This window comes from Muntiacus reevesi, chromosome 2 (assembly GCF_963930625.1).
Source record: "Muntiacus reevesi chromosome 2, mMunRee1.1, whole genome shotgun sequence".
In the NCBI taxonomy this organism is placed as follows: Eukaryota; Metazoa; Chordata; class Mammalia; order Artiodactyla; family Cervidae; genus Muntiacus; species Muntiacus reevesi.
The window spans coordinates 174,172,849-174,186,864 of NC_089250.1; the positions used below are offsets into that span (position 1 = coordinate 174,172,849).

The following is a 14,016-nucleotide window of genomic DNA, read 5'->3' on the forward strand; positions in this document are numbered from 1 at the left end:
GGCAGGAGGCTGCTCAGGCCCGCCCCGCCAGCACCTTCACCCACCACGCGGGTGAGAGAGAGGCGTGTCTATCAACTGTCACTTCCTGTCGAATGACTCCTCAGGACCTGTGACAACTGATGCCCTCTGATCAACGACACGCTGGATCAGAGCCAGCTCAGCATCGACGAAAAGTGACGCTCAGAACCTGGTGACAGCAGCAGCCGCTTCAGACGGAAACATTTCTGAGCGGATTCAGAACACGTTTTGACATAACCTCTGCACACACACAGAACCCCAGGCCAGGCCCCCTCTTCCATGTGAGGGGCTCAAGGCCCAGCTCCACGCAGCCTCATCACCTGGCACCCCACGTGGCCACTGAGGCCCCGCCGACGCCCCGAGGTCTGGAGGCTGAGAAAGGGCAGCCGTGCGGCTCTGACCCAGTTCCCTGCAGCTCTGATCTGCCCCACAGTTGTCGAGAAGGCACGGTGCATGTCCACGGGGACTGCCCACCCCGACACCAGCCGCGTGCCCGCCTCACCCACCTTGGCAGGGGCCGTCCCGGCGCTCGGTGGGGCTGTGGGTGCTGGGGGCATCTGTGCAGCTGGCACCTTCAGGTTTTTGCTCTTTTTCTCTGCCACTCTGCTCTCTTTTCTCTTCTGTTTTGCCATCTCGCAACAGACAAACTGTAAAGACACAGGAAGTAAAATTTCTCATTAACAGAGAAGGCAGGGTGTTATGGGAAATATACAGTCAATTTGACAAAGTCAAACCCCCTCTTTTCATCACCTGTGGACAACTTACAGTGTGGTGGATTCCAGTTTTTCCTGAGGACTTTATTTAACACAGCTACCATCACAACATGAATACAGACTTTTAAGAGCAAAAGAAGGGACTTCCCTGGTGGTCCAGTGGTTGAGATGCCATGCGTCCACTGTGGGGGCACAGGTTCGATTCCTGCTAGGGGAACTAAGAGCCCTCAAGCCATGCAGTGCCGCCCGCACTCCCAAAAGAGGACAAGAAATATCCTTTTCAGTGACAGTATCCAAATTTTCCAAAAATTGTGAACACTGGTCTATTCACTAACTAATGGCATTGGGGTTACTCTCATTTTCTACTATCAAGGATTAACCCACACTTCGCCACCAACGAGGGAAGCTGCCGCCTCACGGCGGTGACCATCGAGCAGTCCCTCGGGCCTCGGTCACCCACGGCTGGAGGTGGCCGGATGACTCAGGGGTGGTCTCCGTGGGGGTGGAAGCAGCCCCACCGGGCCTCTGTGAAGGACCGACATGGGTCCAAGAAGGTCTGTCTCCGTCTCATTGAGCACAGGGTTACCTCGAGCTCCTCATACGGACAGAAGGACGCCCGTGAACTCCAGAACCAGCTTCCCTTGTGGGACCAGATGCTGAGGGAGCCGAGGAAGACCAGGGAGGTGCCGGAGCCTGGGGGAGTGGGGCAGGCGCTAGGAGTGCCTCCCACCTGAGGGGCGCCGGCCGCGGGGACCTCCGAGGGATGGGGTCTGGAAGGCCATCTGCAGGGCCCAGCCCACCCGGGGGGAGACGCAGAAAATGACCCGCTCTTCCCACCCCCACCCCACCTGCTGCCCCTGCAGGTGGCGCTCAACAGGGGCTGGAAACAGGACGGTCTCCGAGTCTCAGCAGCGATGCCAAGAGCTGCTGCAGTGCAGGGTACATGGCGCTGGGGCGGAGGCCTCGGGCAGCTGGTGCAAACCACACACACACACAGACACACACACACACGCTCCTCACACGTTCATCAAGCAGGGATGAGTGTGTACATACACACACACACGCTCCTCACACGTTCATCAAGCAGGGAATGTGTGTACATAGACACACACACACGCTCCTTCTCACACGTTCATCAAGCTGGATGAGTGTGCACACAGACACACACACACGCTCCTCACACGTTCATCAAGCTGGATGAGTGTGCACACAGACACACACACACGCTCCTCCTCACACGCTGATCAAGCAGGGATGAGTGTGCACATACACACATACACGCTCCTCCTCACACGTTCATCAAGCAGGGATGAGTGTGTACATACACACACACACACGCTCCTCCTCACATGCTGATCAAGCAGGGGATTAGTGTGTACATACACACACACACGCTCCTCACACGTTCACCAAGCAGGGATGAGTGTGTACATACACACACACACACGCTCCTCCCCACACGCTGATCAAGCAGGGATGAGTGTGTACACACACACACACACGCTCCTCCTCACACGTTCATCAAGCAGGGGATGAGTGTGTACATACACACACAGACTCCTCTTCACACGTTCATCAAGCAGGGATGAGTGTGTACACACACACACACACACACGCTCCTCACACGTTCACTAAGCAGGGATGAGTGTGTACATACACACAACACACACACTTCTCACATGCTGATCAAGCAGGGGATGAGTGTGTACATACACACACACACATGCTCCTCCTCACATGTTCATCAAGCAGGGGATGAGTGTGTACATACACACACACACGTTCCTCCTCACACGTTCATCAAGCAGGGATGAGTATGTACATACACACACACACACACGCTCCTCCTCACACGTTCATCAAGCAGGGGATGAGTGTGTACATACACACACACACTCCTCCTCACATGCTGATCAAGCAGGGGATGAGTGTGTACATACATACATACACACACACACACACACGCTCCTCCTCACACACTGATCAAGCAGGGGATGAGTATGTACATACACACACACACACACGCTCCTCCTCACACGTTGATCAAGCAGGGGATGAATGTGTACACACACAGACACACATGCTCCTCCTCACATGTTCATGAAGCAGGGGATGAGTGTGTACATACACACACACACACACACGCTCCTCCTCACACGTTGATCAAACAGGGAGTGAGTAGGTCAGCAGAAACCAGGAGAGGGAATCCCTCCCAATAACTGAAACCCATTAGCAGTGTTACAAATGTAGGTGGGACAGAATGCTAGGATGGTCTACAGTTACATGTACAAAACAACAACAGAGAAAGCTACACACGGACTTACAGGCAAATGCCTGATGGATACAACGAAACTTTCACCTTTATACCTAGGGTGGGACTGCAAGGGACTCTCCCGGATCCTGCAGCTCAGTTTTATTTTGCTTTTTTATCAAGGTTTTACACTTGAAAAACTTCATTTTTAAGAAAATACTAGTCCTTTAAAACTCTATTTACAAGTCCTACTAGTATCAACTTTTATTCTAACAAATTACAAGAACGTATTTTGTATTATTTATCCTAAACTCATCCCCCTGGCTTCATTTATATCTTTATATGTGTATATAGGTTACTATATAGACACCTCTCTATAATAGAGGTGCTTTCATTTCGGACATCTATCTGCACGGGAATGGACACAGACCCAATGCCTTCTTCCTCGGACACCAGAATACACTTTGGACTCCAGCACGGAGGCTCAAACATGTAACTCACTCATTTCACAAGTGTTTATCGAGGGCCGGTTCTGTGCCAGGCACTGCTGGAGGCCGAACACAGAGCAAAGAGCAAGGGAAGTAAGAGCCTTGACCCGTGAAGCTTCCCTTCGAGTGTGAAGTCCAGGCTCATTGGAGTGACCAGGTCAATGCTTTTACAGAGACAAACGCTGCCAAGAAAGCACAGCGGGTGGGATGAGCAGGTTCCAGGAGGTGCAGCAGACACGGACGGCGGCAGGGGCCTCTCTGAGGGGCCACATGGACAGAGGGGGCGTGAGCAGTGTGCCAAGGCCCCAGGCCAGGTGCCATCCGAGGGGCCATCTGCCTGCCCTGCCCTGACCTCGGGGCCTCTCCCAAGGCGTCAGTCTCACTGAGGACTCAGTGCAACGCAGGTGAACAGACACCAGCAGGGAGGACCACGACGTCACCAGGGAGGACATGCCCAGCTCACCAGCAGCCCCCCAGGCAGGCACCGCCCCCCCACAGGTGCCGACCAGGTGCACGGGCCGCTCCAGACTGGACCACGCGGCCCAGAGGACCTGCTCCTGAGCGCTCACGTTCTGATGGGAGAGACACACAGGTCAGGAAATGAGGATGATGCGATGCAAACAAAAACAGGATGAAGGAAAGGGCTACGGAAAGTGGCGATTATGAAGACGGTGACTGTAACGGAAAGGACCCGAAATGCACTCTCTGTAAAAAAAAAATGCCAGAGCACCTTAAGATTCCCCATCTGGAGAGGAAAGTGGAACCACGGTACCAAGCTGCACCCACGGCCAAGCCAGACAGTCACAGGCCACAGGCGAGACAACACGGAGCCAGAGTGGCAGGCCCTCTGCCCCTCTAGGGTCCACGACGACTCCAGCACACCAGGAGAATCTCACCACCGTGCAATCGGAAAACTGCCGGTGCAAAATTCAGCCTTATCTTAAGAAAGTACCCCAAGCCAGAGGCTTCAGGGTCCAATCAGTGTAGTAAGAAATCTTGAAAGAATGAGACTGTTGACCCAGGGCTTTGAAAAGACAAAGGGCTCTGCAAGCCAATTACCTTGCTGGAGAAGCAAGAGAAGTTTAGCAAATATTTACACACCAGTTACCATGTAAGTTAAGTTAAATCTGTATTCATTCTGAGTTATCATTAAAAAGCTTAATCACTAAGTCTATTTGCTAAAAATGGGGAGAAAAGTCTTTTCCATACTATATAAAGGTTTCTTTTAATAGTCCCAAGAGATGGTGACACAGACCTTTGAGACAAGGAATATTTGCTGTAGGAAATGACATTTCCTTACATTTATGGTCAACAAGGGGCCACAATGATTCAGTGGGAAGAACAGTCTTTTCAACAAGTGGCACTGGGACTTCTGGACAGCCACATGTAGAATGGAACGGGACCCCTACCTCACGCCATAGAGAAATCACTACTCACAATGGGTCAGAACCCAAATGTAGAGCTGAAACTACAACACTCTCAGAAAATACAGAAGTAAAACTTCACAGGTGGCGCTAGTGGTAAAGAACCCACCTGCCAATGCAGGAGATGTGAGAGACACAGGTTCGATTACTGGGTCAGGAAGATCCCCTGGAGGAGGGCATAATAACCCATTCCAGTATTCTTGCCTGGAGAATTCACGGACAGAGGAACCTGGCGGGCTACAGTCCACGGGGTTGAAAAGAATCGGACACGACTGAAGTGACTTAGCACACACACACGCAAAAGTTCATGACCTTGGATTAGGCAACAGCTTCTTCATTATGACACCAAAAACACAAGCAGAAGAAAAAAGAAATTGAATGTGTCAGAATTGAAGATTCTGTGCTGTAAGTGATGTCAGCCACAAAGTAAAACGACAACCAACAGAACTGGAGATGTTTGCAATTCATATCTGACAGAAGACTTGTATCCAGAATGAATGAGGAGCTCATAACTCAATAAAAAAGGCTGACAACTCACTTTAAAAATGGACAAAAGATTTGAACAGACAGTTCCCCAAAGAAGAGATACAAATGGACAGGAAGCCATGAAGGAGTTCAGTACTGGTCCTCACTAGGGAAACCCAAATGAAATGACAGTGTTCCTAAGCACGAGGACAGCTGACATCAGACCGACTGTGGGAAGTGTCGGTGACGATGTGGAGACTGGCCCACTCGTCACTGCTGGCGGGCAGAAGGCGGTGTGGCCACTCTGTGCAACAGTCTTTCGGTTCCTCAGCAAGTCACACAGCCACATGGCCCCGGACGACATACAGACAGACGTACTCAGCGAAATGAGCAGATCCACGTGAACTCTGAGCACGGCTGTCCGCAGCAGCAAGTCACAGTATCCACAACGGGGAAGCATCCGAGATGGCCCACCACTGACGGATGAACGATTATTCAGTCAGAAAGGAAGCAGTGGCGCCTGCTATAACATGGACGAACAGTGAAAGGCTCGTGTGAGGGAAGCCTGTCGTGGAAAACCAGACGGCATAGTTCCATGTATATGAAGTGTTCAGGATAAGTGAATGACAGAGACAGAGACCCACGTGGGAGCCTGGGGCTGGCGAGGCGGGCAGGGCGGGTGAGCACTGGTACCAGGCTTCCTTGAAGAAGAAACATGTCCCAAAAGTAGGCTGTGGTCATGGTCACACCCCCGTGAATATACTTTAAAAAACGCGCTAATCCCAAGTTATTTGCTGTAAGTGAAAAGACATAAAGCCTCGGTGCTATTTGTAGGGGACTAAACGAAGGGGAAAATCCGTCTCCTCCCCCCACCACGCCAGCAAACACTGCTGCAGCGTCAAAGGCGCTCCTCGCGTCCCCCAGCCAGGTGGGGCCTCCCCGCCCTGACTGTCCACCGACCATCACGGGTGGCCTGGCATCGCGGTGTCACCGCAAAAAGACCCTTTACTGGGGTTCTTTCCTTACAGGCCTTTCTGCAAAAATCCCAGTGACTCAGATTAATTTCTACAAGCAACACCTACTTAAGATTTCCTGTACTTGGTGGTGGGGAGGCTCTGGAGGGGTGGGTAGTAAAGCTAACTGTCCTTGTGGTCGCCACTGAAACCAGCGCTGACCCAGAGCTTCCCGTGCGCCGGGCCATGTTGCAGGTGCCTCGTACTTCCTGTGACCGCGGGACAGGACGTGAGGACACTGAGGCCACCTCTCAGGGGGAATCAACAGACTGGGCCTAAAATCGGTGAATCAAAAGAAAAAGAAAGTCACCCAGTCTGCCTACTATGTAGAATATCCAGGAGAAACAGTGGGGAGACGACACTGCTCGCCTCTGAGGAGCAGCTGCCTGCTAGCTTATGTTAAGGTCCAAGACCACCGAGTTTCTGGGCCACACGCAAACATCACTGACTTAATCTGACAGATTAAATGTCTTTTACAAAGATTTTTTAAATTACGTTACTCAGCATTAGCCAGAGGATGATGAAAAGGACATGACCACGCCCTGCAGATGGGGAGTAAGTTGGTACAGCCATCCTCAAGGTAATATGAATCTTTTGTAACATGTAATCAAATGCTTTGGCCCAGTAATTCCACATGAAGGAACTCACCCTAATGAAATAATCATGGACAGAGATTTATGTAAGGATGATAATGACCTGATATAAAGGATGATACCACCTCTAACACTATAAAGTGGACAACATGGAAAATGTCCAGTGGCAGACTGTGAAACAGATGATGCTGGCAGCCAAGGAGCTCGCCCGTACACCCTCCAACACTTGTGATCCACTGCTTCCCCCTTGAGTGGGTGCTCACGACACAACACAGAGTGGAAGGATGGGCTATAAACCAGAGTACATACAACAGGACCCTCGTCTGTAGGGACAACTGTACAGAGATATGCACCAAAGAGAAAACCAGAAGGAAATACATTAAGACATTAGCATTTTAGGGGACAGAATTAAAAGAATTCTTTTTCCTTTTTATTTTCCAGCAATTTCTACAATAAAAGAAAAGACATTTTGGGGGAATTCCCTGGTGACCCATTGGTTAGCACTCTGCACTTTTGCCGCTGAGGGTCCGGGTTCAATCCCTGGTCAGAAAACTAAAATCCCACGAGACACTCAGTGTAGCCAAAAAGAGGACATTTTAAGACATCAGCTCAAAACTGTTCAGTGAAACAAGTGAATAACCCACCGACAGGAGGAGGACAGCAAAGTGCCGGGTGGGCCGCAGTCGCCTGTGAGGACCAGGCAGCGCCAACAGGCTGAGGCTGCCCGCTCTGCGCTGAAAAGAAAACCCACCGAACCTTAAAAAAAATAAATCTGCCTCAGGGCAAAAAGATCCTTTTCAAAATCTGAAAGCATCACTCGTAGCCCCTGAGGTCCCCTTTCACCTGACACATCTAAGTCACCTCTGATGGGAGCTGGCAGACCCAGGGAGGCCCTCTGGAAGGAATCCACAGGAACCAGCACCCAGAGCCCCAGCTCCTGCACTTGGGACACGACCGTGCTCCCATCCTCCTGACCCGGACCATGCTAAACCCCGCGCAGATGAACGGCCTCCAGCTTCTGCTCCCTGAACCCACGGCCCCCCTCCTGTGACTTAAAGCCTGTAACCCTGCATCCCCCCTGTAAGCCCACCTCGCATCTTGCCAGCCAGGCCCTCTGGGTGCCCTGGGGCTCAGGGACCCTCTAGCCTTGCCAGGACCTGTGGTCCGCTGCCTCCACACGTCCCCACACGTTCTAAGGCCCCTCACCTCTCTCATGCCCGTTCCTACCTCATTACAATCACGCCTCTCTAGACACACTTAGCTCCCTGCTCATTACCCCAACTCTAGTTCCTGCTCCTACCTGGCCAGAGATGCCCCAGGACCAAGGCCCCTCACCTCTCTCGTGCCCGCTCCTACCTCATTACAATCACGCCTCTCTAGACACGCTCAGCTCCCTGCTCATTACCCCAACTCTAGTTCCTGCTACTGCCTGGCCAGAGATGTCCCAGGACCAAGGCCCCTCACCTCTCTCGTGCCCGCTCCTACCTCATTACAATCACGCCTCTCTAGACACACTCAGCTCCCTGCTCATTACCCCAACTCTAGTTCCTGCTCCTGCCTGGCCAGAGATGCCCCAGGACCAAGCCGATCGGTCTCTCGTCACACCCGCCCCCAGGAATGCCCAGCAAAGCCTGCTTCCCGACTGCGGCCACACACCCAGCTCACCAGTTCATCCTCTCGCCTCACAGGCTCTCAGACCTCCAACACACCCTCCCCTCCTCTGCTGATACCTGATGGATCACTGGGCTTACAGAAGTGCCCCACGGACCCCTACAGTGGGAAGCCCGAGCCCCTATGGGCTCTGATTCCAGGGGCCTCCGTGGCACTAAGCAATTCCCTTCCCCCATGGGCTGACCTTCTCTTCTACAGAGTCAACCACGAGGTCCCACGTCTGAAAACTCTTGATTCCACATGCTCTCCACCCTGTTTCTGCTGTTTTCTACAAGAAAACCCTCGGGAGCTGCCCACTGGCACCGCTTCTTTCTCCTCCCAGCCACTCCCTCAGCAGGCGGCCACCTGACTTGGCCAGAAGGCTCTAACTGAGACCACTAATGACACCCATCTGCTAACAGCCTCTCCCGACCAAACCCTGCCTGGCCAGCCTCCTCTGAGCCCTCCCACGTCGGGCTTCAACCCAGGCCTGTAAAGACTTGAAAACAGTTTCTAGCAGCTCAAAGCAGCATCTTTACAGTGACTCTGTTCTGTTGTGCTTAGTCATGTCCGACTCTTTGCAACCCCACGGACTGTAGCCCGCCAGTCTCCTCTGTCCATGGAATTCTCCAGGAAAGAATACTGGCGTGGGTTGCCTTTCCCTTCTCCAGGGGATCTTCCCCACCCAGGGATCGAACACGGGTCTCCTGCATCACAGGTGGATTCTTACCAGCTGAGCCACCAGTGACTACTTACAGTGACTCTGGCCCCCCTAAAAAGCTCCTGCCTGAGAAAACTGAAGGCTACCAAGAGGGTCCTGCCAACATCTGAAGACAGGACCTCCGTGTGTCAGGGGGAGTAGGAGGGCAGGAATCTCCTCCCTCAGAAGGAGGCCCGAGTCTGCTCACTGCAATTCTCCAGCTCCATGCCTCTCTTCGGGGTGCCACCCCTGCACCCCCCACCCTCCCTTTAAAACACCCTCCCCCTGCACAAATCCAAGGCGAGTTTGCATGACTTTCCACCTGCCGCAATAGACACCGTCGATTAAAATGGGGCCTCACCGATTATGCCAAGTCCAGTGCGGCTTTGCTCATCCCTGACTGGATGCACTGACCTCACAGCAGTATCTGCCACAACCTGCCCCTCTTCCCAAGGGCCCTCTCCTTCCGTTTTCCAACCCCCCCCCCGCTTCTGGCCTTCCTCCCACCTCTTCACCTCCCTGCCCGCGGATGTTCAAGGGCCCCCAGCTCAGGCCTCCCTTATTCTCTATTGACTCTCACTCCCCCATCTCACCTAGCCCTGCGGCTTTAAATGCCAGCCAGGGGCCAATGACGCCCACGCTTCTCACTGAGCCGCACTACCACGCTGCCACCCTTGTGTATCACCGATACACACACTGTCTCACAGAAGACGTGTCAAATCCGCACTGCCCATCATCCTCCACAAACCTGATCTCCCTGGCAAAATCTGTCCCCTCGATCAAAGGCCATCTGGTAAAATTGCAGATTTCAGCTCAAGCCCAAAACCCTGGTGTCACCCCCAACTCCTCTTTCGCAAACCCCCGGCCGTCCCACGGTGAACCCCGCTGGCCCCACTCCCGAAGCACACCCAGAAGTGGACCTGCACCGCCCCTCCTTCCGAATCATTCAAAAGTCTCCGACCGTTCTCCGCCCCTGCCCCTCCAGGCCGTTTCCGACGCCTCCTTCGGCAGGGTGCGTGAAATACCTAGGCCGGGTTAGGCCCACCTCCGCGGGGACCCTCCCTGGGGCTTCCCTCCCCGCCTCGGCCCTGCCGCCCCACGTCTCCCCGCCGCGCTGCGCAGAGTCTTCTGTCCTCACAAGCACCGCCGTCCCGCCCGCCTCAGGCGACCTCGCTGGCTCCGAGCTGTTTCTGACTAGAGCCGCGCGGACACGCAGAACTCACCCAGGGGGATGCGGGGACCCCCGGCGCGACCGGCGCCCTGGTCCCCGCGCCCTCGGCAAGCCGCCGAAAGGAAGACTGCCAGGTCCCGGCGCACCCCCGACGGCCGCTCAGTCCCCGCGCCCACGCAGGGACCCCCTACCCCTCAGCACGCCACACTCGCCTACCTGCGCGTGGCCGTCGACGCTGGCTTCCGGCAGACGCGACGCCCAGGTAACGCGGTCCCGCCCCCCCGGGGCGGCGGCGCCTATTGGCCGAGGCACGCCTCCGTCTCCTCTCTGGCCAATGGAGAGGGGCGGCCGCGTGGGATGGGGTGGGGCCGATGGCGTCACTGTTGGGCGCCGGGAGCCGCCGGTTGCCCGGCAACCCTCCGCGTTCCGGCTTCGCTGGTGGCGACCGCAGGTTCCGCGGCTCAAAGCGGACAGCGCAGGTTGGTCCACGAGAATTAGTCTCAAGCAGGATGTAGATTTTAACTGCTGTCACTTAAAGTGGGCGCAGGATTGCGAGGTTGTCCCCCACCCTCGCCCGGGGTCCTGGTCTCCTGGGGTCTGCCATGCCCGGGCTTCGGGAGGGGGCCGCAGTCACTTCTTGAACTTGGACGTCACCGTGTGTAAACTGGGAGTTTTGAAGCTTGAGGGGAGCTTTGCTCGAGGGCGTTTGTTTGGGACGCGCTGCGTCACCGTGCCTGTGCCCGCTGTGTCCATAGAGCAGAACGTGGGCGCAGGGGGACACCCCGTCCTGTCCTTTCTGCTGAGACCACCTCCACTTCCCCGCTCACAGCGTTGCACCTGCTCACCAAGTTGTCGGTGCAGCGGTGTGTCTGCAGACACCTGTAAACCCAGGTTAGGTCGCCTGGAGAGAGGATAAAGGTGGATGCGGGCCCAACCGCCCGGGCATCTGAAGTCTGAGGCGGCACCACGCTGATGAAACCAACCACGAGTTAAATCATTTTTCGGCTCTTAGAAATATTAAACAGTCTCGCCCACCACTGGTTGGGCAGACTTCTAAGCTGGGGACAGTGAGGTGGGGACAGCTGGACAGGGTTGTGCCATCAAGGGGGCTTCTTGTGGTGGAAGATAGGGCAGCAAGCCAGGACTTTCTAGTTTCTCTTTCTACAGACAACTAACTTGTTTCTAATTGTATAAGACACCTTGCTTGCCTCTAATGCACATAAGGAGACTGGGCCACCAGTATAAGCATGTTCAAATTTACCGACTCCAGGAAGAACCATTCCGTTTTCAAGCTGCTCCAACTGACTTCATGATCACTGAAAAATGAAGTTCTCATCCACATACAAGCTTAAATAATATAGAGTATAAAATACAAATATGTTTATTGTGTATTGTAACCCAACAGGACCCTATGGAGCCTTCCTGGAAGGGAAGAGACTGCAGCCACTTACCCACCCCATGCCCTCCACCTGCTTCTTGTCTGTAGGAAAGCCTCAGCCTCCTAGGCCTGTCAGTGAGCAGGACCCTACGGGACATTCCTAGGACAGGACTCCCCCATTACATGTCCACTGCCTCCGTTTTGTCTGTAGAAAAACTTTAAAAATGAATAGCTTTAATCTGAGAAGTCAGAAAATGCAGAAAGGAAAACATTCAAGCAAGATGAAATAATAATAGTCATTAAACAAAGTTAAGGACCTTTAGTTCCCTTCAAAAGCTATAGGTAATATTCTGAGTCATGTCCTTTTAGCTATTTTGTAGCTGCTGAAAGCCCTGGCAGTTGAGGGAATTGAGCTGTGTGCTGCCCACAAGCACGCAGACCCAGATTGGTTGGGGTACTGGGGATGCTGAGTCCTGATTACGTCACCACCAACCAATCAGAAGAATGTCCACGAGCTGATCACCCACCCCACAACCCTCTCCCTCACTGTCTTTACAAACCTTTCGCTGAAAGCCTTCATGGAATTCCAGTCTTTTAAGCACCAGCTGCCTGGACTCCTTGCTTGGCGCCTGCAACAAATGCTGCATTTTCCTTCACCACAACCCAGTGTCAGTAGATTGGCTCTACTGCCACCCTAAGCAGTAGAGCTTGGTTGGGAAACTGAAGAGGTGATCCCCAGAAAGCCTCCCACTGAAAATAGCTGAAAAACACGGTTATATATATATATAGATGACATGAAGCCAAAAAATAAGGGGAAGAAGGGAAACCTAGAGAAGTAACCCTTCTGGTTGGAGCCATTTTTCACTCAGTTCCGGAAGAAACAAAACAGCTGAAAGGCTGAGAATGTGAACAAAGACTCTGTCAGCTTTGCAGGCTTAGGGCTGCCAAGAGGAAGGGTTCTTGTAAGCGTCCCATCTTTGGGTTGAAATCCTGAAAAGCTACACTGTAGGCATGAATATAAAGAGAGACCAACTCTTGCAGGCAATGCATAAAATCCACCTTGAATTCATCTCAATTTCTGAAACTGCATTTAAGTGATTCAGGATTTATTGTTGGTGCTGCTTGTGGGCTGAAAGAAGAAAAGGTCAAGTTTAGAAGACTATCAAGTCCCACACCCCAGATTGTAATTGCTCATATAGCATGACCACTAGTCAACAGAAAATAGCTACATACACAGGAGACAAACAGTGGGATAGAAAAGCAAGAAAAACCACCACCGTTAGCGTGCACTGGGTTGCTGACACACCCACCCAACAGAGCCCCGTGGATCTGAGGATGGACTGCTCCAACTACTGCCGGACCAGGCTCACTTTGCCGGAAGCACAGCTAGCCAATACGCTGAGGTCTGCAGGAAATCAGCCAAGCAAGGAGATGGAAGAACAAACCTCAGCTCCACCTCCATGAAGGCAAGGGGCCCAGGGTACTTATGGGATAAAGAAGCAGGGCGGCCTGAGGTTGAATGGATGGGGAGTGCGGGGAGACGTGATGGGAAAAAGCTGGGATAATCTCACTCCATGAAGGTGTTAACCTCGCCACAGGCCTCTGCATGTTCAAAAGTGGATGCACTTAGAGATCAAGGGTGAAGTTCTCAGCTCTGATGTCAAAGATCATGGACAGGAGATTCGTGCTTGCCCCCTGGAGGCTTGGAGGTCCCATCCACTATTCATAACCAGCTCAGCTGGAACCCGGCCCAGCTGACTCCAAGCTCCTAGAGAACAACTCAGCTGAGCATCTCATCGTCCAGGCTCCGTGAGGCCTCAAGGAAGAGAAAGTCTTCAAACGACTTTGATTAATGGAGCAGGTGAAATGGATCTGGCCCAGGGTCCCACAGTCACGGGCGAACACCGGTGAACCCGTCAGGGGCTTAGTCTGGTGTGTGATTCTCAGGTTTTCCAAGTTTCGTGACTCAAGTGCAGGACCATCTGTACTACAAACTGACCTCTTCCTTTGGGCCCCACTCAAAACCAGCGACTTCCAAGTCACCCTGTAAATGAGTGACGGCCCTGTTAAATGTGACCCATGCCGCCTCCCAACCCAAGGCACTGAGCGAGGGCGGCAAAGCTGCTTCTTCATGACCGGAGATGGTGGTGTT

General features: G+C 53.3%; 1 protein-coding gene across 3 annotated transcripts in view; it reads right to left on the reverse strand.

Moving 5' to 3' along the window:
* Positions 1 to 10,778, reverse strand: part of C2H7orf50 (chromosome 2 C7orf50 homolog) — a 66,841-nt gene extending 56,063 nt beyond the window's left edge. Inside the window, exons 1-2 of one of the 3 annotated variants that reach the window (XM_065923659.1) lie at positions 10,703 to 10,778; positions 525 to 665 (exon numbers count right to left, since the gene is read on the reverse strand). In XM_065923659.1, the coding sequence (XP_065779731.1) occupies positions 525 to 650 (126 nt within the window). In that variant the 5' untranslated portion in view covers positions 651 to 665; positions 10,703 to 10,778. The other 2 variants (XM_065923660.1, XM_065923661.1) reach the window with 2 other exon arrangements.
* Positions 10,779 to 14,016: the final 3,238 nt, after the last annotated feature.